The following is a 27,781-nucleotide window of genomic DNA, read 5'->3' as shown; positions in this document are numbered from 1 at the left end:
AAGAATATAGGTCAAATCTTTTCTTGTTAAAGTGGTGAAATAGTTTTAAGTATAACTCTAACTTACCAAGAGTAATCCATCTCTCACTTGCATCAGAACAGAGCATGTGTTAATATACTTTCTGCCTCCAGAAACCCTGAAAGTTAAATAGTGCTGTGCTAATTTGACTTTGTGTAATATGTCTTAACCATCTGTACTAACAAGAGCATGTGTCGGCCTGAATGTACTCATATTTATTTTTCCTAATAAATAATTCCTCTTGGGGCCATCATCAACAAGTTTGCTTTTACAGAAATGCCTTTTTACTGGAAAAGTGTTTAACATTAAACAGTAGGGAAAACCTCAATTGGGATTTCTGAATTCTACCTTGCTGCTTACTCTTACAATGTTAGATTAAGGATCTCAATAGAGTGCACACCACCTATCCCACTTGGCTACACACACCAGATGTTTACATACTATGAGCCATCAAAATGTTTATTGTGAAAAGCCACAAGACATCAGACAGTGACATTTTTAGAATGACTTTGTGTTCATTGTTTCTTTTCAAAGCTGGTTTCACAAAGTTCCTTAATTCATGCTAATATGTGTCTGTAAGATGTGAAATCAATTGTACGTAAACCAGAATAGCATCTGTGAACATTCAAAAGGTGCACATAAAAAATATGTCGTTAGAGTGTGTGATGTCTATACAAATTTTTTCCACAAACTCTTGTTAAGAGATGAACAATATTGACATTAGACTGGTATGTGTTTAATCTAGCTATTGTTTGGCATATCTTAATGACACATTTCTAATTATGAAAACAATAAACATAACCAATCTTTACAATTTGATGATTGCAAAATTAAAGCTAGTTCAATAATCGGGAGAACATCATGTGTGAGGGCAGTGTTTGCACAGAAGACTCTATAAGAAATACAACAACTTATTCTAAAATATACTTCTCTTCAAGGTTAGCATTGCACTCAAAGACATTTTTTGGACTTACAATCAACAGTTTAAAAATGTTTCAAATGTATGCAAGCAGAGCCAGAGATTTAGTCTTTTTGATTCTGTGTGTTTTGCCCTCATACCAAAAACCTGCCGCCTACACTCTCCATCATGCACCTGGAAGGCTTACAGTTTGTAATGGAGATACTGAATGTAAGACATGGCAAGGCTATTCATATTGCACATTTTAACAACAGGGTAATGTGCTTCAATTAAGACATTACAACAACATGACAAAGGGCATAAAGACACATTAAAAGAGGACGTTTACAGATCATTAAAACAAACCAATAAAAATCGAAGAGAAGATGGGATTTAAACAACAAAAACATAGAGTTAAATTATAATAAGACAATTTTATAATATACAAGTAAAAGTTACAGAGCTGTACTTAGAATAGGAATCAAAATATTTATATAAAAGACAGCTGTATGTAAGTAAGTACTCAGCCTGGATCAAAAAGGACTAAAGAGCGTCTCTCATCTTTTAAATACCACACACCAAATTCTTTGTATTCTTTTGTTATTTGTACTCCTCATCCTCAAGTGACACTAACTCAAATTACATAATTCAAACTCTCGAAGGCACCACAAAGGGCTCTGAGGTTTACAATTTATCTGTATAGTATCTGTTAATAAAGATTCATAAGAAAAATGGATGGAGTAGTTCTTTAAATGTTTCCTTGATGAGGTGGATGTCATTGGTGGATACTAGTAAAAGCTTTAGTGAAAGTCCTTTCAGCATTACCAATGAGAGATGATATTATTATGAGCATGATTTTGTTCTGTTTTTTCTTTCAGGTTATTTACTGCATCTGTACAGAATTCCTTGGTAAGACATCGTGATTTATAGAGACTGCTTTTACACAAGGCTGACACTGTTTGTTATCTTTGTTTATGTGCAAGGCCGGTACAATCCTTGTCTCTGCTTCTCATTGCAACACTTAATTCATAAAGGCTAAGAAATCATTACTGCTGGTTTATTTGATCATATGTCATAATTGTATGTTGAGTTCATTAACATTTATGGGTGAAATCCAGCCACATCATCGAGTTTAACACTAAAGAATTGCTGGTGCCTGTATTGATTTATGATTATTGATCCTGCTGAATGTCAGAGCAGGCACTGTTAGGGTTTCAGCTGTATTGATCAAAACCACCTGCTTGTTATTATTTGCAACATTTTGAAAAATGTCAATTAATAACTAAGGGCATGTATTATAATTTTTTTTTACTTTTCTTTTGTTACATCCTGCTGTGCACTTTGTCTTTAGATAGTTTAATTAATGGTTAGTTAATGATACTTATTGATTTCATGTGAAAGAAATGAGGGGATGCTTTCCTTATGATCCTCTACATATTCTAATCATTTATTTATGATGGGTAAAAATCATTTTTGGAACTGAATGAAAGGAAGACTTTTCAAGAAAGACTCAGTAAGGTTCTGAATGAATTTAAAGAACACAAACATAATTTGGTCCCTAAGGGATAACAAACATGACAAATTACTTTGTTTGAGCTATTTAACCTGGAGCCATCACATATAGTTTAAATGTTATCTATGGTTGTCCATGCAGATGGGCTGGCACCCTGAAGCTGCTTACCAATAGGCTGCAGCAATGAGTTTCGTTGTAAAAACGAGGCGCTGTAAGCATCCTTGTCTCGTTAGTGACCGCTACACTGAGCTTTGTGTGATGGAGGCGTGAGCAGCGACAAAGACGGCAGGAGAAAAAACTGGCATGTATGAGGGGTGATACGTGCCAGGAAGATTAGAGGTTAAGTAAATGAATCATTTTCAGGCAGGGTAATATGTGAATAAGTCTGCAGTAACAAAGACCAGTGGTTGTTACATAGTTGCAAAATGCAGTACTTAGAATAAACGGACTATAGTTGACTGTGGGTGGTAAGCATAGACTGTATAAAATATGGACGTAGTATCCGTGACGTCACCTATCTATTTCTGAACGCTGTTTTGAAGCCGATCGGCAGCGGCAGCCATATTGCTTCTGTCGAGCCAGTGTGACGTAAAGAGGCGGGCTTTGAGCCTCCTAGCCAACAGCTGCAGTGTTCCCACAGGCAGCTGTGCCTCTCATTGAAAGACTAGCAATCTCAATATCTTCAAAATTTTCACGTTAGAAAAAAATTCACCCCCCTCACAGTGAGAGGACATCGAGAAATTAGCTATTCAGACTACACTCATCTTTTGTACAAGGCTGTAAATATGTTTATTTCTGCTGCAAAGATCGTCTTTTTCCCATTCATGTGTATGTGACTTCCGGTACTTCCGGAGCCAAAGCAAATATGCTAAAAACTGCAGTTCCTCAAAAAGCTAGTGTGCTGTGTGTCTGCGCTCTTTCCCTTTAAGAGCCAGGTGCACCTACAGGCAGGGGTGTTGCTACTTATGTGGCAGATTTCAGGCTTTTGTTTAAATTCACCAGGCTTAAAGCTGGGGTTGATAGTCAGATTTAGATACACTTTTTGTTTGACTGGTTAAAATGATCTTTATGTCCTGATGGCAATCAATACATAATGTGTTCTTAAAAAAGAGTGGAAAAAAAGCCGCTATCTGCAGCTGGACTAAACCTGGGAAAACATCAACAAATCCCTGCCTTTGGGATCCAATTTATGAAACCAATCAAATCCTGTCCTGCCGTTCTGCCCGCCTCCTGTGCGTACATTTCCCCGGTGTGCACTCCCCGTCCCCTGCCTCTGCTTCCCCTGCCTCTATTTACTGCCCCTCTCGCTCAACCTCAGGCCTGTCCCCTCTGAATCAATGAGGTGCTTTGCTCAGGACTGTAGTCTGGATCAGAGTCTAAAAAGCTCTCACCACGGGGGCTGTGACAAGCAAAAGAATTAATGACATTTAGTAAGTCCCAGAAAATGTATGCACTTAAATGAGAATTTCTTGTTTCATCTGTCCAAACATCCCTCCATCTCATTCATAAATGGTGCCTTCCACTTGGCAAACCTCCTCATAAGCCAATGGCAGACTGCAGCTCTGTTTGGCAATTCCTGGTTTGGGATGTGGAACTCAAGCATTGCAGTGGAGGACAGGTGACAAACAAAATCTACTTTAACATGTTACACAATGAATAAAATGGTTTATGTAAAGAAAAAAATCAGTGTGTATTTAATTTGCTTTAAGATATGGGCTTTGTAATCTTCCTACATACAGGAATATTTGTGTTTTGTCAAAGGGGGTTTCAAATACAGTGGTAACATGCTATCTATGCTATACTAACTTTAAAACAGGCCTCTCAGCCAGCTTGATGCTTACTTATTTATTCATAATATTTATTTAACCATGAAATGCTCATTGAGATTAAAAATCTCTTTTCCAAGAGAGTCCTGGCCAAGATAGGCAGCAGCACAGTTACAGGGTTACAAATAGACAATACACAAATAGCAGATGCATACAACAGCTACTCAACAAATACCTCCAGAAAAACAGCATGAGTGACATTTAAAGAAAACATCTGCAGACAGATGCTTCAGCCTCCAAGTCGTTTAAGGATCGCTTAAAAGCATTCAAAGTTATCCGACCACAAAGTTTCAGATCCTTTTGTAAGGCATTCCAGGTCGAGTGAGCAGCAAACCTGAAGGCCTTTTTTCCAAGTTCCGTCCTGACCCTAGGTACACATAGTGATAAGAGATCCTGAGATCGAAGATTATGAGATCCTGAGCTCTTTTGTGCAATGTAGGTGAGGAGGTAAGAGGGAAGTAGACCTAAGATGCACTTATAGATTAAAAGATGCCAATGTTTTTGCCTGCGTGATGACAGGGAAGACCAACCTACTCTCGAGTACAGCAAGCAGTGATGAGTCATAGTTTTAAAATTGGTAATAAACCCCAAAGCTCCATGGTACACGGTATCCAGCGTGAGCAAGCTTTGAGCAGAGGCGTGTGTATATAAAACATCACCGTAGTCCAGTGCAGACAGAAAAGTAGCAGCAACAAGTTTTTTCTTGGCTTCAAAAGAAAGGCAGGATCGGATTCTAAAATAAAAACCCAGCTTTAATTTCAACCTTTTAGCGAGCTGCTGGATGTAAGGGGTAAAAGTCAAAGAATCATCAATTAAAATGCCAAGGTATCTATCGTGCGATACAAGTTCAATACACATCTCCTCACAGGTGCATATTGATGGCAGGTTTGCAGGCTTTGATTTTTAAGTGGAGTACAGCATGGTTTTTGTCTTGTCAGCATTTAAAACAAGTTTTAAGCATAGACTGTATAAAATATGGACGTAGTATCCGTGACGTCACCCATCTGTTCCTGAGAGCTGTTTTGAAGCAAATCGACGGCGGCAGCCATATTGGAAATGCAGAACTCAACCAGGCAGAGTGTGACGTAGTGTGAGCCTCCTAGCCAACAGCTATGTGTTCCCGACCGGGAATCACGTCAGTCATGTCCTTATTTGGGCAAAACTCGTAATCTTAATATCTTCTGAACCGTCACATTAGAAAAAAATTCACCCCTGTACAGTGTGTGACATTAGAGAGATTAGCTACATAGAGCTAAGCCGTTTTTTGAACCAGGCTGTAAACATGTTTATTTCTGCTGCAAAGATCGTCTTTTTCCCATTCATGTCTATGTGGTTTCCGGTGTTTCTGCAGCCAGCCTCAAGCGGATCCTTGATGTATTGCAGTTTATAACACTTCCACATTGGCTTCATCGTTTGAGACCGGAGGTTGCCGCTTGGTTTTAAGTCATAAAAATTCTGTTGAATTGTATTAAAAGCAATTTGTAACTGTGTCAAAGCCTGGTCTGGGGTGTGTGCACAAGTCGTCACAAGAGCAATATATTACAGTGTCATCGGCATAAAAGTGGAAATTTGCATTAAACACAGTATGGTGTATAGTGTTGATATTTAATGAATGAAGCTTAAATAAGAGTGGCTGGGTAACCTTACGGCATGCATATGAACACTTTACTCTACAGGGCACGGGGTTGCTTTGTGACATTTCCCCCCTCCATATCAGATGACAATTGAGAAATGTAGTTTAAAAAAGACACCACCATAGCTGATCAATTCTCCCTAAAAGAGCTATTTCTAAAACTGCTACTACTACCTCTTTGTGGCACTAACCACCCCCCATACATACACACACTTCGCACGGTGAGGGCTGTGACACCATGTCTGTGTATGAGGGAGGATGCTCAGAGCGAACCCAACCTTCCCAGACAGCAGTATGAAGTGACAGTCCGTGCGTTGTTCTCTCTGCTCTGGATGCTCTCTGGGATGTATTTTGGAAAGGGGGGTCGGGCAGTAGCGACCCACCAGCATCAGCGCCACTGAGCCTGACATGAATGACAAGTAAAAGAGCTCTTTCAAGCGAGCAAACAGCACAGGAATGTGCTTAAGTCTGCTGGTCTGCTCCTCAAAGCGACATTTTGGACCTACCTCGGTTTGTTTGTAAACACCCAGCAGAGAAGAATCAAGAGAGATTAGATTTCTGAATTTTATCTATTTTCTATTTTTCTTTCCTTCTTTCTTCTTTCTCCAAATTTAAGAGGAGGGAGTGACGTTTGCTGGGAGTGTTTTTTTTTCTTTTGTGAAGCGTGAACAAGACAAACTTCTACCATGGCACTGGTTATGGAGCCCGTGAGCAAGTGGAGCTCCAGTCAAGTGGTGGACTGGATGAAAGGTAAGGGAGGATTCAAGCACGACTACAGTAAAAATGCATGAAAGATTTTTGCAATGAATTTACTGGGAGTGGAAAATGCATCTGAACCCGGATTCACTCGAGATGCCAAAAGGGAACAAAAACACCTGCTGAGCCTCGGGGTTCTGCCTCATCGGCGCGTGGCTTAAAGGGCTTTTAATTACAACATCAAATCAATAGATCGATGTCTGTCGGTCTTTTACGATGCACAGCCGACTTGTCATTTCAGATCAACATGTTCTCTACGTCTTCACGTCCTCAAATATCACCAAACGGGTTAAAAGCCCTCCATTGTGTCCTGCGGTTATTGTTAACGCGGGGCTGCCTCGCAGGAGGCTGGGGAACAGCGGAGATTCAGCAATTACCCACAGAAAACAAACCCTCTCTGTGGATCTGGGGTCAGAATATGTGTTTAAGAAGCAGTATCAAGTTGAAGAGAATTTATTGTGGTGCTATGTGGGAAATAAAAGCTACCAAGCCTATAATATCAGTGCTTGTGCAGCCATCTGTGCCATATGTCCATCCACATATGCCCTAAGTCATTAAAAAGTCACAGCTGAGTTAGAAGAACATCATGAAACTCTGGCTTTATATACGCAGTTTCAAAACCTCACACAGAACTGGACAAACAAGGTGATGCTCATCCCCAAATACTTGCAAACATTTTGTCTATGACTTTATTGGAGAGCATTTCCTGGTTTTATTTGATCAAGGTGTCTTGCACAGGGTCCTGCTTTTATTTTCTTTTTAATTAGTTTTTATGATTTCATGTTCCTTTAATGGTTATGACATTTGCACTTACTGTATGGCCTTTTAAAATGCTCCTTATTTTGCACGTCATTTGAGGCATTGTAAAGCACTTTGTATCATAGTTTTTGAAAAGTGCTCTATAAATAAAGATTATTAGTATTATGAAAGTCTTATTTTTTCTCCTTTTTTAAAAATGGCAACATCTAGTAAAACATTTTTTAAATTCCTGCAGACTATGTAGACTTTGTTTGTAGGAATTAAATTAAGTTGTAAAAATTAATTAATCATTCATCAGATTTGGTAGCTGTGTTGGGTGAGAGGTTCCTCGGAGGAGAACTGTCTGCTCAGTCAGTCTCCTAAGACCTATGAATATCCCACACGAGCCTATCAGGAGACTTTCAGGGCAAAGATAACTCATTATTTTGTCTGTTTGCAGTGCAAAGTAATTACCACCGGCAGTCTGCTGCTATCAAATATGTACAAACTGTAAGAGAATGTGTTCAGCTCCGTTGGAGGATGCTATCCAAGTCCGCTGTTTGTTTGTTTGTTTGTAGTTCTGTGATTGTTTTGTGTGTTGTTTTGCAGAGCCACATGCTCACGTGTCGGGCCAAAGCCCTTCAGAGACGCTCCGGATGAAACATGCATCTTTACTGCCTCAACACACAACACACACACAAACACACACATCCTCACTCATAACTCTGAGCCTGAAGGCCCTTTTCTGCTGGCTTAGACATATTACGATGGAAAAGATCAGACCTCTCTTAGTCTCAGTCGTGTACCACATATTTCACCTGATTCTTAGATAAGCTGGGTGTTTTCGAATATAAAAAGAAAGTGCACCGCTTTGTAGAGGGTTTATAAACACCAAAAGAGACTTGGGGTTGACAGAATGTGATGAAGGGTGAAGACAGAACGACCACAGCAGTTCACAAGAGATCTGAGACGATGTGTAAATAAGCTGAGAGCGCGAGTGAGAAACGCAGGCATTGAGGAGTGGAGATTGGATATGAGAGAGAGGGCTCTTCAGCGTCCCACATCTGACAAGTGGAGCAGAGACGATTTTGTGCCCAGAGCCCGGCAATGGTAATTTAAAGTGAGGGACAGAGTGGCACTGAAGAAGAGGAAGGAGGGAGGAAGAAAAGGATGAGGAGGAGGGGGGGGCTTCATTCTTGTTTTACATCCACTCTCTGCTCCCAAGGACTGGCAGTGTTTTTGTCTGTAGCATTCACAGGTTCCATTATTAGTGTTACCCCTCCGTGATGTCACTGGAGGCCAAATAGGGGCACCCTGTGACCTTCCCACAATCCCAATCTCCCACTCTCCAGCCCCCCCCTTCCCCATTTGTGTTTTGTTTGAGCAAGACGCCCCATTCCCAGCTGTGACAAAGCCGCTTTAAAGAGGAGATTGTCGTCACAAAGGAGAAAGAATTCCAGCTTTGACGTAAAATTAGTTCATGCAAACACATGATCAGTGCATTTTGGGTATTGTTTTATAAATTGGATGTGTGTTTTGAAGCACAAACCAAATGCCCAGGCTTAGTATAATCTCTTTTCTCCTTCTGACCGTGTGCATTATCATAATTCTTGTGTTTTTTTTTTCCAGTTTTATCCTTGTGCTCTTCTTGCACACTCACTCTCCTTGTCACACGCTCCCACACTGACAGTGATCAATGACAAATCAGATTAGCATACATCCATTCTTACAATGCTAACAGTCTTAAACGTCTCTCTCACCTCACATTACCAGTGGATTATCTAGCAGGGAGATCAGGATGTGTCAGTGCTGCGCTTTTAATTTCTCTTCAGCCTGCATGATAATCTGACCCGAGCATGAAATGGACAAGAAAATTGATGCAGTGGAGATTACTTTGTGCAATCAGGGAAATAGACACCAACTAAAGGGGCTTTCTATGACATGATGCTATGAAATCAGATAGAGCATTTTGTTTTCAAAGAGGAAAACCACCAACATTTAACAGTCATACAAAGCATGTTGGTCTTAATGGCTGTCTCATTCTTTGATGTGAGTTTTAAGCCATCATTTTCAATTCTTTAATCTGAACTCACGCAGCTCCTTTTAAAAACAGTTCTATGATGCTAAATGCGAAATCCTGTGGGAGTTCTTGAATCCGTCACATCAGCAGACACTACAACAGTCACTTTGTGGAACGCATCATGTCCTCTCTTCACTTATTTCTTCATTTGCTCCTGTGGTCAGAGACAGTCCCTGCCAAAATCCTCGCTTCATGGTTTCTATAGCAACACAGGGAATACTTCATTGACATAATGAGTCTCAATTAACTAAGTAAAGAGGCTGATTAGTTAAGCCTTTAAGTTTTATGCAAAACAACTAAACTCCCCTATGTTGCTTCACCATCGTTTAGCTGCCAGCTGAACCCGCACTGAATGCCTGATCAGGTTCAGACACAGCACTGAGGCACATGTACATGATTGGTCCACAGCGATGAATAGGAGAGATGAGCAAAGAGTTGTCGTGTGTGTGTGTGTGTGTGTGTGTGTGTGTGTGTGTGTGTGTGTGTGTGTGTGTGTGTGTGTGTGTGTGTGTGTGTGTCTGTCTGTCTGTCTGTGTGTCTGTGTGTGTGTGTTTGTGTGTGTGTGTGTCCCCTCTCCCGATGCGAAGATGGAAACAGACCGAGTGTATAGAAAAAGCCTCACAAAGGCTACTCTCTCTGTCTCTAATGGTAAAAGGATAACCGGTTAGCATGCAGGACACTGACAAACAACATTCACTTATAGTATATGTGTGTATAAATGAGCAGGAGGTGAAACAATTTCCTTTTTTTCCTTTACCAGTTAATCTACAGAAAATCAAACACAGCAAGAACTGTAATCTTAGCAAGTGCTGTGTCTTATTTCTTGTTAAAATATTTAAATTCTTATTTTAAGCTACATTGACCTGACAAGTCCAGAAATTAATCTTACTCTGGGAATTTTAAGACCTTCAATACCAATGGAGCAAGCTCAATTTTGTTTATAATTTTCTTGAAATGAGGTCTCATACTTATATAAACTTTTCGTACTTATATGACCTAATTTTCAAGAAAATTAGAAAAAATATGCTTTTCTTGCATGTTTACCATAGACTGTAAAAAATATGGACGTAGTATCCGTGACGTCACCCATCTGTTCCTGAGAGCTGTTTTGAAGCAAATCGACGGCGGCAGCCATATTGGAAATGCGGAACTCAACCAGGCAGAGTGTGACGTAGTGTGAGCCTCTTAGCCAATGGCTGTGTGTTCCCGACCGGGAGTCACGTCAGTCATGTCCTTATTTGGGCAAAACTCGTAATCCTAATATCTTCTGAACCGTCACGTTAGAAAAAAATTCACCCCCCGTACAGTGTGTGCCATTAGAGAGATTAGCTTCATAGGGCCAAGCCGTTTTTTGAACCAGGCTGTAAACATGTTTATTAATGCTGCAAAGATCGTCTTTTTCCCATTCATATCTATGTAGTTTCCGGTGTTTCTGCAGCCAGCCTCAAGCGGATTCTCGATGTATTGCAGTTTATATCACTTCCGCATTGGCTTCATCGTTTGAGACCGGAGTTTGCCGCTTGATGTTTACTCATGAAAAGCAGTTCACTCTGGCTGTTTATGAAACTGCCTACTAAACTAGCAGTACTGATTTGGCCAAAGTTCAGTATGTTGTAATTAGTATGTGAACAAGAGCAAAACCTGCAGTATGTCAAAACTCCCCGGATGTCTACTGATTCGGGAAAATTTCACAGTATGCATCGGACCAGTCTGCCTCGCGTACTGTTTCCCACAATGCACAGCGTTCGTTCCGCGTTTTCTTTCCTCTTCTTTTTTTTTGAGGGGGAACTCAGGTGCAACTTTTCAGGTGCTGTGAAAATTATTAAATTACATATAAACCACTTCCTAACCTTTTAAATCATATGTGATACTAAAGAAGCAGTTTCGATATTAGCTTGGCCATTGTTTACTTCCTCATTCCGAAACCAGAAATCCAGTGACGTCTGGCTCAGCGTATTGCAACACAGATTGAACAGAACAGTCATACTATATACTAAATTCAAACGCAGTATGCAATAGGCAATACCTACTGCATACTACATTAGTAGGTAGTATGTAGCAGGCCGCTTTGAAAACAGCTGCTTACTTTTGCTTCTACTATCATGAGATAAGACTTCAACCTGGACTTGTCAGGTGAATGTTTCTGATGTAAGAGATAATGTATAGTTAGCTGGTGGTGATGCAAAATAGAATCCCAACAGGGTGAGACATTTTGCATAACCACCGGCTAACTAAACATTATCCTGCTTATTACCCAGCTACTAACTAAATAAACAAACAAGTTTATACAACCAAAAAAAAGTCCCTCCATTTGGACAGGTGGTTGTGTACCTATCAGACAACCTACCAATTGAATTAACATTAAACTCAACATTCATTCACAGTAAAAGTCCAAACATTAGCACTTTGAAGATAAAAAACAGCACCTGTATGAGGTCTCCTTTCTTGTAACTTTTAAAGACTGATGTTTTTTTTTTCACTCAACCTGTAACACCACCAAAGCTCATGCTGTCTCTTTCGCTCTAAAGCTCCTTGTGTGTTTTAACAGCTCTTGGTAATTTCTGCGCTCTTTCCCCCTTTCTTGTCTTCTTTCCTCCGCTGTTTCTAAAGTTATGGTGTTGTTTTTGTTATCAACAAGTAGAGATAAAATCAGACACAGTGTACTCCTTCCAGTGGACTGATATGACATGTGAAGTGTGTGATCAAGTCGTCCCTTGTGCTGCCTTTGCTATATAGAATTAATAACCGTTGTCAAGGAGTTTTGTCCAATCAGCGTAAAGCAATAAACATAGCCTGGGTGATTAGTTAGAAAGCTAAGTAATCAATCAAGTATGATTGTACTTTGACCAGAAATTAGACAGACACATTTGTTTTTAGTTTTTGCAGTGTTATTTGTGATCAAATGAGCGTTCAAGGGATTTTAAAGAAACATTCACACGAATAGATCCTTTTCACAACACATCTGAAGACTTTTGTGTTAGAGAAGTCTAGTTGAAGTTCATGCTGCTGCTTTAAGTCTATGAAGCTTTTATTAAGGAGATCCTGATTTTGTGCAATTTATTGATGCATGTGTTTATCTTTATCGTCTAATCAGCAGATTATTTTTTTTAATCATCTGAATATACAGGGAAATGCCTGCTGCAGTAAATGCTTGAAGCGACTAAATTAAACACAAAAAAGCAGCAAATGCTTCTGTGTGGCATGCTGAAACGATCTGATAGTTAGATCTGTTCAAGCACTCACAAGATTATTTAAAATAATTTTTAAAACGTACAAGATTTCTAGTTTTGTTTTCAGAATTCAGGCTACGTTGTGCAAACCACTGACTCAGATCGGAGGTGCAGAATCAGTTTGTTTTACTCTGCTGCTCTCCATCAACTGCTTCACTGAGCGACTTCACACCTGCTGCTGCAGTGAGAGATGTAAAACAAGCCGAGCACAGACACACAACATCCCTTTTAGTTCAAGAGCACCTCAGGACTGTTGAGGGGGGGGAACCTGTCAGTTTTCTTCTCTGACACGGACTGTTTCACACTTTGGGACATAACAAAATACAACCTGTGCTCACACCTCAGAGATTTACAGCACAGATTCTGGCGGAGAAAATTCAGACCCATTTGAACACATTATGCAAATTCACAAGAAACCAGGAAGCCTGATGCTGCCAGCGAACAAGACTTTCACCTAGTTGTGTTGCTGTACTGAACGTTTTCCTGTCATCCTGTGTGGTTTCCTCAGGGCTGGATGACTGTCTGCAGCAGTACATAAAGACCTTCGAGAGGGAGAAAGTAGGGGGGGACCAGCTGCTGCGGATCACCCACCAGGAGCTGGAGGATTTGGGAGTGTCCAGGATTGGCCACCAGGAGCTCATACTGGAAGCTGTGGATTTACTGTGTGCTCTGGTGAGTCCAAACTTCCCCCTCTGTCTTCTCACTACACTGCACAGTCACTTCAAAATGTCCCAGACCACTGCTGTTGAATAAAGTATCAGTCACACATTTTGTTCCTCCACATCTTATCAAATAATTCAGAAACACACTAGAAAGTTTCATCAAGCTAGAAAATAGTTTATTTAATAGTTTATAACTGACGTTTCAGATGCTTATTTGCATCTACTTATCATTTTTTATTTTTATTTTTTTAACTTTGTTTATTGATTTTCACGTAGAAAGACAATCACATCCAAAATTAGAGGTTGGTACGTTTTCCTTTTTTTTGGAACAAAGAAACACACTGATGACATACGTAAATACAAAACAACAAATAACCCCCGTCCCCGACAGATTAACTAAATAGAACTCCATAAACGGAGAACATAAGACAAAAAGCAAGTATAATAAAGATAAACAGATGAAAGCAATAATCTAAACATAGTAAGACACACCGTGGTGATGCTCAGTCTAAAGACACACAGCAAGCTGAGCTATCAATATGAGATAAGAAAGGGTCCCAGAATTTTTTTAAAGATATGAGCCTTTCCACTCAGGGTCAGCCTAATCTTTTCAAGTTTAAGAAAATAAAGTACATACTTAATCCAGCTTGAATGGGTATGTGGAACGGAGGACTTCCAATTCAACAATATCAGCCTTCTGGCCAACAAAGTTGTAAAGGCTAACATATCCTTCTTGGCTGGAGAAAGAACAGATAGAGGAGGAGACACACCAAACAAAACAGTATAAGTATTAGGGACCAGTCTTACCCCAGTTGCAATAATTCCAAATACCTCAGACCAGAACACATTTAGAGAGGGACAGCTCCAGAACATGTGAGTGTAACGTGCCGTCTACTTATCATTAATGAAGTCTGTAACCAGGTTACATTGTCAATAGTTTAAAAAGTTAGTTATCAAAGGGTCAGAAACTTCACAACAGGGACACTGATTTAATTTCACTCAATTTTCAAACATCATAGCAAATCTATCAGAGCTAATAATCTGGCTGAGATTCCCTCTACGGGCGATCCTTCCAGCTGTCATTAGTGCTGACATGGATTACAGCCTCCTCTGCAACTCATTTCTGCTCTTAGACTCACAGACACATATTTCAGTTTGTGTGTGTCAGCACGGCGCTGCTGCTGCTCTGCTGATTGGGGTAATGTGCTGCTGGAAGTAGTCAAAGGCCGATATTAATGCTGCTGATCACAAATCTGCCTCCTCAAAACAGTGGCACAATGTGATTCAGGTCAGCTGGGTCAGGGCTATGTGAGAGAACCCATTGTGATGTAACTCTTAATTCAGAGACTCCTTTTTGTCCCTTTGTGAAAGCACAATAAATCCTGATAAAACTCCAAACATAAAGTTACGACCTGATGAAAAACACACGATTTAGTCAAAGAATAGAACTTTTTTTCCTCCCAGAAGAGAGCTTTTATCAAGTATCTCAATTTTTGCAAATTGTTCCTCTTGACTATGAATAAACACACCTTTCCAAACCTCAATTTTGCAATGCATGAACAAAACTATAGAGTATTAATTATTTGGCATTACCATGGTGGGAAATATGTTTCTTAAATAGATTTTGCAATCATTCATTGCTGTGTCATGTTTCTGTGCTATCAGTGAAATCTCTTCATACAGTTGAGTTAATACATGATTCTTTTTGAGTTTTAATTAAAATATTAAGTTGCCAAAACTTGAAATTAAGTTACAATTAAAATTGAAAAAAAAAAAAAATCTTCGGCATCTTGGGATTGTGCCCAAAGTATGTTGAATGTACTTCAGCGGTTTTCATTACATTTACCTTGAACTTGGTCATCCGTGCCTCTGATTGGTTAGTTCTGTGACATGTGATTGTTGTGATGTTGTGATGCCAATCAAGAGTGACTGACAGTAAAGTGCTCCTGAAAAAGTCATCTGTCTTCATCCTGCTGTTTCTCGTTAGTAGAGTTATCCAATTAGCACATATTGAACATGCACATTACATTTCTGTGACGTTTAGAGTTTGTCATTTTTGTTAGAAATAAAAACAAGAAATTAAAAATGCTGGAACAATCTTTAAGGACCGATCAGTTGATTACTTTGTTAGTAATCTTTTGGTACATAAAATGTCACAAAATAGGGGTACATAAAAGCCAAAGTGACATCATCAAATCATCTGTTTACAGAAACAAATACAGAGAAAAACAGGAAATCCTTTCATGAAAAAGCAGAAAGTTGCCAATGTGTGGTATTTTTACCTAAAAAACACTCAAAAGTTTAATCAATTTCAAAAACACATCTAAGGTGGTGTTAAAAGAGATTGTTAACACTGTGTAGATATGAGAAGGTGATAAATGTTGGATGAAAAGTAGACAGAAGAGTAGAAGAGAGGGTGGAATAGAGATGGAGATGTGTGACAGCAGGGAAACATAGACAGTGGATGGAGCTTTAGTGGACTGAGGTCACAGATGCAATCTGAATCCAAAGTCCTCTCATCCCACATCGCTGCACAGGGGGATGGGATGGAGGGGAGGGGGGGCTTGCTTCAGCCCCAAAGCTTCTTATGTAACTGGGATTTAGTTTAAAGTCTCTCCGGCGCTGCTGTATTAAATATGATTAGTGGCGCTCCTGCTGCGCTCTCCCCTCCCAAGAAACTGTGACGTGATGACGCCCACAGGCCTCCACGTGCAGCTCTGCGTTCAGGATAATGAGTGTTGTGCTTTCTCTACACATGCAAAATAACAGCTGGAGGGGAGCGAGGCCGGGTGGATGGGTCACTGGTTTCCATCCTCACATGTTCCTCATACGAGCAGCATCCTCTGTATTGACACAAGGTGGGCTCTCCTGTCAGTGCTCTTTTATTCACAGAGCAGCGTCACACTGCAGAAATTCTTGGAAGGCATTGCAGCTAAAACAAACAGAGAACAAACTGGTCAAACAAAGTGAATTTACCCTTCTCCTCTCTTCTGTAGAATTACGGGCTGGAGACTGAGAATCTGAAGACTCTCTCTCACAAGCTCAATGCATCAGCCAAGAACCTGCAAAACTTCATCACAGGCAGGCGGCGCAGTGGACATTACGACGGCAGAGCCACCCGCAAGCTGCCCAACGACTTTCTAACGTCTGTGGTGGACCTGATCGCTGCAGCCAAAAGCCTTTTAGCTTGGCTAGATAGGTGAGAATTGCAAAAAGGTGCACTTGTAATACATTAAAGCAAATAAAAATTATGTGCAGACACATTTTGGATACACACAAAAACACAGGGGAAGGTTTCAGGGGGGGAAGGTTTCCTTTAATATTTACAACAAAAGAATTCAAAATAACAGTTAAAGCATGAAAGCAGCAGAGGACTTTTATTTTGGTGAACTAGATTCACCACAAGCTCAAAGCTTCTTCATGCTCAAAAGTTTCTGATCTGGCACCAGGGATGTGTCCACACTTTTTTGACTGGCCGAACTGGGGTATTACTCATGTAAAGGCGGCACTAAGTATGTGCACACAGGTGAATACACATCATTTATTTCCCACTTCTGTGTTCAGAGTATTTTTCTACTATTTAAATTGCCAAAATATGAAAACGTGCTATATGTACTCATAAGTTTACATACCCTGGCAGAATTTGTGATTTTTTTGGCCATTTTTCAGAGAATATGAATGATAAGAGAAAAACTATTTTTTCACTCATGGTTAGTGGTTGAGTGAAGACATTTATTGTCAAACAACTGTTTATGATAATAATAATAATAATAATAATAATAACTTTATTTATACAGCACCTTTAAAAACAAATGTTTACAAAGTGCTTTGACAAACAAAGCATAGTTCAAATAGCAGAGTTAACAATTTTACAGACAGGGAGGGGAAAATTTTAACAATGCAAAACAAAATGCAACGCAAGAGGTTAAAAGGAATACACGTCAATCAAACAGTATGGAATGGTGTGACAATAGGCCAGTAAATCATTGTTGAGAGGTTTTTCAGGGTAAATAGATAAGAATAAATAAATAAATAAAAATGGAGAAGTAAATAAAAGCATTAAAAGGACAATAAAAGAGGTTTTCAGAGTAAAAGGATGATATCACATCGGGAAAATTTGAAAAAGTGCAAAGGATGAATTAGGAACATTAAAATAATAAAATTGCCTTCCGCCCGAAGCCAGCTGGGATAGGCTCCAGCCCCCCGTGACCCCAAACGGGATAAGCGGTCAAGATAATGGATGGATGGATGGAAAATAATAAAATAATAATAATAAATTAAAACAATAAATAATCAAATAAAAGAATCAAATAAAATTTAAGACAATGAATTAGTTGGATGAAAACTAAAACTAATAATAAGATAGAAGTAAAAGTTTACTCTTTTTATATCATAATGACAACAGAAACTACCCAAGGAATCATAAATTCTTCCAGGGTTTGTAAACTTATGAGCACAACTGTAAGTCCTGCCTCTTAATAGGCACATAGCCAACCATAGTTTAGGATTTTGGGGTGACACCTGAGGTGGCCAATCAGATTTCTGGGAAAGGGGTGGGGCACTACACTACATCTACAACTACAACTACATATATATCTTTATCTAAAGCTTAAACTGTCTATCAATAAATCTTAATCTATAGAGTTATATATGGACACACACAGACATGGTGAGTGTTAATTGTGTTTTTCAGCAGAATTTAAAGCCTTGCATTTGAGCTGATTTAATATGAAAGCTGGTTTTTAAAGGAAACAGTTGTTTTTATCCGACATCATTCGTGGGTTCCTCTAGTATGGTTAAGGGATTTCGTGACGTCTTTACCACATTCAGAACAGTTACGTCTTTTATGCTATGTCCATGCGGAATGAGCTGACAAGAAAAGATGATTAAAGGCCTTATATAAGAAGACTTTGACAGGGTGGCCAAAAAAGCGCCAAGAAAGTCTATTTATATGTCTCTTTATCCCTCCCCTCTGTGTAGGATTCTGCCAATGTGTTTGCGTCTGCGAGTTTGTGTGTTTGTGTGTTTGTGTGTGTGTTTGATGAATTCGGAAGTTCAAAGCAGACAGCATTCGACAGAAATAACAAAATGAATCACTCTTTTTTTCCCCCATCAAATCGTCATCTACATAATCTAACACATGGTCGCTAATTAAAATTCAATATCAAATGTTTAGTTGTCTTGTTTGAAGGCATCATCATCTGCAAAATTGCACTTTGTAGTCTAAATGTGACACCGGAGGCATTGTTAATGTGCTCTGGAGACAGATGGAGGAATGTGGATATAAAAAAATCTAAATCATTTTAAAGCTGTGTAACTAACCATGACCTCACGGTGTCAGCTTCTTTATGATGGTTTATTTCCTTTTTAAAATATATATTAACTACTTTATGTTATTTACTCATATTTTTGTTGTTCTGTGGTGCCAGGAGCATTAATAAGACTTGAAACACACTAACACACACCTGTAGATAGTGTAGTAGACACATATTGTGTATGTAGAAATGTCTCAAAAGAAGAATGGTCTAATGGTTCATTCCAGGTGCTCTTTCTTTTTTAGGTCTCCATTTGCTGCAGTGGCAGATTACTCTGTGACCAGAAACAATGTGATCCAGTTGTGTCTTGAACTCACCACTATTGTACAACAGGTAGGTAAACTGTCAAGTATAACAGGATTACCAAAGACATTTTGAATGAACTCCAGTGCAAAGAGAGTAAAGATATCTTACTTGAAATCTACTCAGGTAAAAGTGAAAGTCATCCATTAAAAAAACACTTGAGTAAAAGTCTTAAAGTAACTCAAATTAAATGTACTTAAGTATGAAAAGTTAAAGTACAAAGAAACAAAACAGCTAGAAATAGTTGTTTCTCTCACAAGCTTTATTAATTTTAATTCTCCCTCCCTCCCTAAACTCCCTTCTCCTCTTGGTGTGTGTGGTCTCGCTGAGATGGGCCTCAGCTTGTTTTGAGAGCGCCAGTTATTCGTGCGAGAACACGCACAGTCCCGATAATCCATACATCATGAGACAATTATATTCACATTTTATTTTGTAGCGTGTAACGACGGTGACAAGATAAATGTAGCTGAGTAAATGTAACATTTTTTTCTTTTTAATGTAGCAAAGTAAAAGTGAAAGTTGCAAACATATGGAAACTCAAGTAAAGTATAGATACTCCCAAAACCTACTTAAGTACTGTAATAAAGTACTTTTACTTTGTTCCTTTACACCACTGGTAAAGTGGTGATGCTGTTAAAAAGTCATGTGTCTGATCAGAATTGTTGAAAGCATTATACCATATCTTGGTTTAAATCAAACAAGTGTTCAAAGTTTTTTATGTATTAAATAGTTTTAGAAGCATTGGGCAGAAAATTACTTTTGTTGTGCTTGAAACAATAAAAACTTGAGCTGCATTTCATAAAAGTACTTGAAAGCATTCAGTCTAGACCCTCCAATATCCTGAAGTAGCCTCTATGTTTTCTTTACAAACTACTCTTTGAAGAACTTTCTGCTTGTGTTGATTTTGGCGCCCCCTGTTGACAAAGTGATACCTCATTAATAATAATAATAATTTTATTTGTAGAGCACTTTTCAAAAAACAGGTTAAAAAGTGCTTCACATGGGCAGCAAAATAAAACAGGCAGATCATAAAAACACACAAGTCAAGATAAAGAAATAAAACACATTTTAAAAGACATAAAATTCCTCTAAAAGAAAACTAAAGAAATACAATTATTTTAAAATATATTTCTTAAGACGGTTAAAATAAAATAAAGTCGGGGCGCTGGTGGCCTTGCGGTCTAAGCACCCCATGTACAGAGGCCTCAGACCTCGTCGCAGGGGTCGCCGGTTTGATTCCCGGCTGGTCGACCATCTCCTGCATGTCTTCCCCCGCTCTCTACTCCCCACATTTCCTGTTTCTCTTCAGCTATCCTATAAAAATAAAGGCAAAAAGGCCAAAAAAATATAACTTTAAGATAAAATAAAGTCAAAAAAAATTCACATAAAATGTGGGAAGGCTCTGCGATAAAAGTATGTTTTAAGAAAGGACTTAAAAGAGCTCACTGACTCAGCAGACCTGATCTCCTCGGGCAGATGGCTCCAGAGTGTCGGACCCCTCGCTGCGAACGCTCTGTTCCCTTTTGTTTTCATTTTTGTATTTGGAATGCACAGTAAACCTCTGCCCGAGGATCTCAATGCACGCGTCGGCTCATAGGGTATTAAAAGGTCTGCTAAAAGTAATCAGACAAATCTTCAAATCAATTCTAAAACATACAGAGAGCCAGTGCAAGGAAGCTAAAACCGTAGAGATGTGGTCAAATGTTTTGGTTCTGGTTAAAACCCTGGCAGCTGAGTTCTGTACAGTTTGGAGACGATCAAGGGATTTGTTGTGCAGGCTGCTAAAAAGACTGTTACAGTAGTCCAGACGTGAGGAGATAAAAGCATGTAAAATCTTCATTGCTAATATTGTTCTGAACATGTGTACAGTTTGTGTTTGCAGACAAAAGCTCATCCTATCCATCACTGTTATAAAATATATACAAAGTAAAAAAGAGTGTTGCTTTGCTGTGCTGTATATCGTCCCGTCTGACACCTACCCCCTTAGTGGTTACAGTGCTAAAAGCTACATGGAAAGAAATTGATTGTCTGTTTGTTAATAGCCTTATTTCCTTTTTTAGCTCCTACAGAGGCATCACTGTTAATTTCATTAGGCTCCATAACCAGTTAAAATCCCCTCACAGGAGCTTTAATATATGTACTTTTTCTTAAACCATAACATTTTAAACACAGAGAAGGTTTTCATGCACCACAACAACAGAATTCTGCTTAATTATTGTTTCAAAATCCTGGATAACTTCTTAAGTCCAGCTAAATACTGAGATGAAATTAAAGAAAAGCTATCTTCTGCACAAACATTCTAGTTTTAAAAATGGAAACCATTAGTGCTTAAAAGAAGTACAGGTAAAGTAAATCAAACTTTATGATTTGTGTCTTATCTGCCAGGTATTCACTCCTAAAAAACAACACTTCATTGTTTGTCTTAAGCCTGTGAATGCTGACAATCATAATCCAACTCTGCATGACCCCTGAAGACCAGAAAACAATGACAGCAGTGATGCTTAAATTGTTTTTTAGGACAGTCTCTGCAGAGGAAAATGTTTATGTGGAGTTGAGAGAAAAAATGTAAGTGGGAAAAATTGAAGGTGGGAGTGAAAGAGGGCGATCAGGAGAGAGAAGAAGGCAGAGCGAGGAAGACTGGCAGAGAGAAAGAGAGAGAGAGAGAAAAGAGAGGGACGTGCCTCCGCAGTGGTGATTCATTTGTTTTGTGTTTGTGCATGGCTGTGTGGGAGTGTTGGGGGTTATAGGTGCCAAGCTGTGCGGTTTTTTGCTTATATCCACCTACAGCAGAAATGCCAATAATAACTCCATTTTGACACATTCTCTTGAGGTAACATTGCTCTCTGAATATTCCCCAGGACTGCTCTGTGTATGAAACAGAAAACAAAATCCTAAATGTGGTGAGTTCATGACTTTATTAACCTTCATCACCTTAAAAAAAAAAAAAAGGAATGTTCACAGACTAAGATTATAACCACTCCTCATATGTCCTCTGCAGTGTAAAACTCTGTCTGGAGTTTGCGACCACATCATCTCCCTGTCATCTGATCCGATGGTGTCCCAGGCTGCTCATCTGGAGGTTGTGCAGCTGGCCAACATCAAATCCACAGAGGGACTGGTAAGACTCCGTCAGACCTTGAGAAAGACACACTTTATGGGTCATCCTACTCCATTTGTCACTAGAGGACACTCTGCAGTTATACTAAAGTGAAGCTTAAGAGAGAAATACATAGATAGAGAGAAATACATCAACCTTTGTCCCCAAATATTAAGCATTAGGAAATTATTGTAACTCTTGCTGGCTATATTTCCCATAATGTCAAGAGGTCCCTTTTCAGTTTACAAAATTCTCACAAAATTGTGTGCAGCTATGGTGTTGCAACATGTAAACTGGAAATGAATCGTATTCATTTCCAAGTAACCCAATACCACTTGCACAATATGTGAGGGATTATGTGTGGTGAGTAGGTGGTTATGTAGATATCCAACAGTGTGAGACAAGACCCCAGTATGACGCTAACCACCCACTGTCTATCCTGCTTATCTCCCAGTGACCAACTCGAGACATAAACAAGGTACAAGGTATCACTAAGTACTGATTTAGTGATGTATTTATTCAGCTCTAAAAAGATATTTCCTCTGATTCCGGTCGGTAACACTTCTATGGCAACTGATTCCTACCAGCTTCCTTGCAGGACAAACTAACATTAAACTGCACATTTAATACCAAGGGCGGGTTTAAACATTATCATTCTTATTTTTTATGATTCATATTACGCTGAACTTTCCTTTAAATGTAACATTTGGCAAGGTGAGCATGTCTTGTGTAGGAATATTTATGTTGACATTCAGTTCTCCTTCTTCATTATATTGTATTTCAGTTGCCACAACTGTAAAAATAAATGAGGCAAAAGGGGGAGTAATATTTAACTCAACATTCATGTTTTTGGTCTTCAATGAAATAATTGATTGTTCAATAAAATATTTAAAACTTGATAAAGGTCTACTTACAAATAAATCTGTTTTAATTGTATTATTTTGGATAGATGTCTGCTTATAACAAAACCAATATTTATGCTTGGATATGATACCTGTCCATTAAATTACCCTCAATTCCCAGTTAATTCCCATGGAAAGTTTCCAATTTAGTATATATTTCAAAAATTCCGCTGTTTAATTCTCCAGAAATTTACCGAAAATGTTCCACCCCTTTGCAACCCTACTCACCAGCTCAGCTCTATTGGAGATGGTTAGGGTCCAGAAGCTCCTCAGGCTGCTCTCACATCTGTGCCCAGTAACTGTCATTATTTCCCAGCTCTCAAGACCAGCCTGAGACAGAGTCTAGTGATTTTACCACACTGTCAGCAGGCAGAGGTGAAATGTGCCAGACTTATTTCTGTGGATCGATTTGTTATGATGTGTGATCAGGTTGTCCCTGGTGTTGCTTTTGCTGTTGAGAATGAATCACCATTGTTATGGGGTCCTGAGCAACCAGGATATTCAACACATCCTAGTAATACATTTATACACTAATAATGTATTTTGACCTCTGATACTCAATCATCTTGTCACATGCTGTGTACATTCTGTGAGCCAAACACCCAAAATGTTGGTGCTGGCTTTCTTTACTCAGCAGCATCATTCTGCACAGACTCTCCTCCCTGGTAAACACATCAATCTGGGAGAAGCACACAAACATAACAACCACCATACATGATGCATCTGCAAATGAGCAGACTGTCAGTGCATACTTTCATAACACTAGAATACAGTTCATTATAGTTAAAATATGAAGATGTTGAATTGTTTTCCAGGTCCGATGACACACAAGAAAAAGCTTCCAGAAGTAAAGTACGACATTTTACAAATAACTCTGATGCAGCTGGTGGAAGATACTAATTACAGAGATTGAAACAGCATGACTTTGACAGCATATTGACTTCTGTTTGATGCTAATAAGGCATGAGCAAACTATCTTGCAGCATGTATCCCACTCACTGCAAAATGCAGTTGCTCAATCACTTATACTAACACTGCCTAATTTACGTCTTTCTAGTTAATATTCTGTCCAGTGATATCACAGTTTTTTTCCTTGTTCTTGTGATTCAAGCACCATGAAAGCTCATGTACCACATGAAGTACACACACTAAGTACTTTTGAAGTTTGTTGATTCTAATTACAAGACAGTAATTGGCTAATTTACTCCTTTAGGTAAATTTAGCTCTGAAGTTGAAGGTGTTGGAGATTTGATTAATTTCATTTCAATCTAAGAACAATTCTTTCTAGGAACATTATTCCCTGTTACTCGGGTCATCACAGAGGCCTTGCAATTAAGGGTTACCACACTATCCAGGATCTTGTTTCTTGAGAGAAGTGTGTTGATTTTTTTTCATTTTTATATTGGCTCCTTAAACATGACCCTTGGTGTCTTTTTTAGATGTGATAAGACTTGGACTATTGAGAAAAAGCATAAATACTGTGCTGCTGTAGTGTCTTTAGAGCTTACTGCAGCTGTCCTAGAACTGGGTTTTGCTGAGCTCGTGGGCATATGAGTCAGCCTACAAAAAGCAACATAAAAACAGAATGTTGCCTTGGTAGAAATTAACAAAACACAAAATGCTTAGATGTTGAGATGTCAAAGGAACAAATGACAGTCTGTGTACATACATTTGGGACAAACTGGAGACTCTGTTAGTAGCAGAGTAACACTTACTGTAGACACTTACTGTGTACACTGTATTGTTGGTCTCCATCCTCGCACTGACCTACACTAAGGCACGAGCACCCTGCTTGGGGCCACAATAAAAGCCCCCCACCCCCCGCACATATACGCCCCTCACACAAATGCCAGCAGGGGACATGGAAGTTCTCTCATCCGTTCAGTGAAACCTGAACACAACAGTGGGCCGAGTGGCCTATAAATAAACCTCTTTCACTCGACTTGAGGACTGGCATGCTGCTTCTGTGTATCTGCGTGTTTGTGTGTAAGAAAGCCAGTGTACTCATGCAGTTGTGTTTCTGATTGTGTTTTTTTGATTGTGTATGAGTGTGTGTCTCCAAATACACACATTTGAGTTCAAACTTTTCCTGCAACAAGCCAACTGTACTTTTGGAGAGATAATCCTCCATATTTGGTTGAGTCTGCTTGAGGGAGCATTTGAGTGAGACCTTCCATGAGGCATTAAATCAGATTGTGCTGTGTGTTTTCCAGAAAGTACATCCATTAGATATTTATGAACCTTCCTGTTGTGATTTTAACGTTTGTCTGTTCAGGCAAATCTAAGATTGGTATAAAAATCTGAGGAATTATTTTACTCCTCTTGGGAAAGAGTGAGATTAATTCCAATTTCCTTCCATTTTTGCATGCCAAGCTGATTAAAACAAATACCTAGATTTGCAAATAAAAAATGACCCTGACTCGTTCTGCAGAAGGCTGTGTGGCTGAGCTGAGTTGCATGGTTTTAAAGGAGTGTGTTGTCAGACTTTGCTTTATGATGTAATTCATACTTCTTTTGTCTTCCCGTAGGGAATGTATATCAAATCAACATATGATGGTTTGCATGTAATCACTGGGACAACAGAAGGAGTAAGTGCAAGCCTTTTATGTTCTTTCTCTGTCTATGTAGAATGAGGTGGTTGAATCACAGCAAGCAGCAGCTAATGACTCTATTTTCTGACTATCCATCAGTCCCTGGCTGACCGCTGCAAGAAAATTCATGCTGGAGATGAAGTCATTCAGGTCAATCATCAAACAGTGGTAAGACATTATTATTTTCACCCTCTGGCTTATTTAATGTTATTCTTAATGTTTGCAGCCTTCATTTGCATATTCACATTAGCATTTTTCATCAGGTTCTGTAAACTCATCCTGCAAATGTCTGTTCACTTCATACATGCCTGTTTTTCACTGAGAGAAACACCTGCCTCAGATTTTGTGTATATGCAGAATCAGCCACTAACCTGTAACTGTTAAAGTGGCCGGCTGTAGTACCTCTTGTTGGTCGTTCCTGATGGATTGCAGATGTAACTCTGACCGGATTAATATGTTACTTTGGTCAATCAGATGGTCAGCTGATATCATCAAACTCACAAGAGCACTTCAGTCAATCAGCAGACCGCTTAGAGCTTCAAGCAAACTGTAGATAATAATTATCATTTTTAAATATGGTCTCTGTTGGGGGCGTTCAAGTTTCATGAATCCACATCAGTGTTATCTTCAATTAGTAAGGCCTCTTCTAAGGAAAGTGTGGACTAGTGGCAGCTGGTGCATTATTCTCCAAGGGGGCTTTGACAAAATCCAAAATGTGCATATTAAATATAATGTGAAACAACAGATACTGCTTCGGTATACTAAATTATATGAAATGCATTTTTCTGTGTTTGCTAAGCTGAATGAACTCAGCGTTATTCATATGGACCCTTTGCTCATGATTTTATCTCTTTCTGAGAAGTGCTTTAAATATATGTATATCATACCTGTATGAACCCATGGTGGGTCTGATCTGATATTTAAAAAAGGAGGCATGGGAATCAGAATAAGCATTACCATCACAACATGCCATTAGCAAATCCTTCCTAGTAAACCAGCTCCCTGGACTTCTCCCTCTGTTGTTGGAATGCCGTTTAATTTTGATGTCCAGCTGATCAGATCTAAGCTCTTTAACTCTTAGCTTCTCATGCAAGGATCTCCTCTCAAAAGCATTATCATTATTGTAAGCTACTAAGCTGACTTTTCTTTTTGCATTTTGCTAATAGCTTACTTACTCGGCATCAACAACTCACTCCTAAGTGAGTTGCAGTGTCGTAGGGTTTACCTCTGACACTGCATGCTTTGCTCTTCATGTCTCAATTAAAGGGATGCAGCCTTTTTGCTGCCACCTGTTGGCTGGTGGTGTGTCATGCATTTTGGGAGCAATGTATTGAAGAGGAGCATATGCGCATGTGATACTTATGACAAGAGTCATTTGAGGACTACAGGTGATTGAACCTTGGACTGGAATACATGACTAGACAGCCCTAGTCAGCTGCCAATGTTATGGACTGTTGTTGAATAGCAATGTTACACACACTGCATGTAGCACTACAACTTTAGAAGACAAGGAGAATGTTACATTTCTTAAATTTTATGAATGATTATAGATACACGACCGGTCAAAAGTTTTAGAACACCCCAATTTTTCAAGTTTTTAATTGAAAATTATGCAGTTCAATGTCTTATTGTGCTCTAAAATGAAAACATCGAACAAATAAACAATTTGAATTTCAAAAATAAATCATGGAATCAATTCATAAACCAAAATGTAGTCTAAACTTTTGACTCATCGAAGTAGCCACCTTTGGCACCTTTTTCTTAACATTTATTAAGCAACACATTACTTTCTGCAGTACAAGACTGTTCAATTATTGCTCACGAGGGTATGGTACCACAGTGTGTTCAAACACTACTTTTATGCAGAAAGAGGGGGTTGGAAGTAATCAAGGACAGTTAGGACACCTGTAAGAATTGGTAGCACCAACTTTCAAGGCTTGTTTCACCTTAATTGCTGCAGAACAGCAACCCATTTCGTGTTCCCTGAAAAAGGCCTTTTCGTATAATTCTGAAATGTAAATTATTTTTTCAGTTTTTGGTAATCTTACCCTTTCTTTTTTTTTACCTCTGGCAGTTCACCACGTACCTTTGTACCATTTAAAGCTATTCAATGGACATGAACTGCTTGGATTTCAATAAAAAAAGTGGAAAAATTGGGGTGTTCTAAAACTGTTGACCGCTAGTGTATATATTTATTTATTGGATTTTCTATGCCTTTA

The 27,781-nt window shown here is 39.0% G+C and overlaps 1 protein-coding gene across 7 annotated transcripts in view; it reads left to right on the top strand.

The window, feature by feature from the left end:
* The first annotated feature begins 6,139 nt into the window (after positions 1–6,139).
* Positions 6,140–27,781, top strand: part of LOC117812236 (connector enhancer of kinase suppressor of ras 2-like) — a 46,002-nt gene continuing 24,360 nt past the window's right edge. For 3 of the 7 annotated variants that reach the window (XM_034682889.1, XM_034682888.1, XM_034682887.1), the window contains exons 1-8: positions 6,153–6,638; positions 13,201–13,364; positions 16,351–16,553; positions 18,915–19,002; positions 21,831–21,872; positions 21,971–22,090; positions 25,500–25,559; positions 25,662–25,730. In XM_034682889.1, the coding sequence (XP_034538780.1) occupies positions 6,575–6,638; positions 13,201–13,364; positions 16,351–16,553; positions 18,915–19,002; positions 21,831–21,872; positions 21,971–22,090; positions 25,500–25,559; positions 25,662–25,730 (810 nt within the window). In that variant the 5' untranslated portion in view covers positions 6,153–6,574. Of the gene's footprint in view, positions 6,639–13,200; positions 13,365–16,350; positions 16,554–18,896; positions 19,003–21,830; positions 21,873–21,970; positions 22,091–25,499; positions 25,560–25,661; positions 25,731–27,781 lie in introns of all 7 variants that reach the window. The other 4 variants (XM_034682884.1, XM_034682886.1, XM_034682883.1 and 1 more) reach the window with 4 other exon arrangements.

Source organism: Notolabrus celidotus, chromosome 5, assembly GCF_009762535.1.
Source record: "Notolabrus celidotus isolate fNotCel1 chromosome 5, fNotCel1.pri, whole genome shotgun sequence".
Taxonomy (NCBI): Eukaryota; Metazoa; Chordata; class Actinopteri; order Labriformes; family Labridae; genus Notolabrus; species Notolabrus celidotus.
The sequence above is the reverse complement of the archived record's forward strand: the minus strand, read 5'-3'. Positions and strand labels throughout refer to the sequence as shown.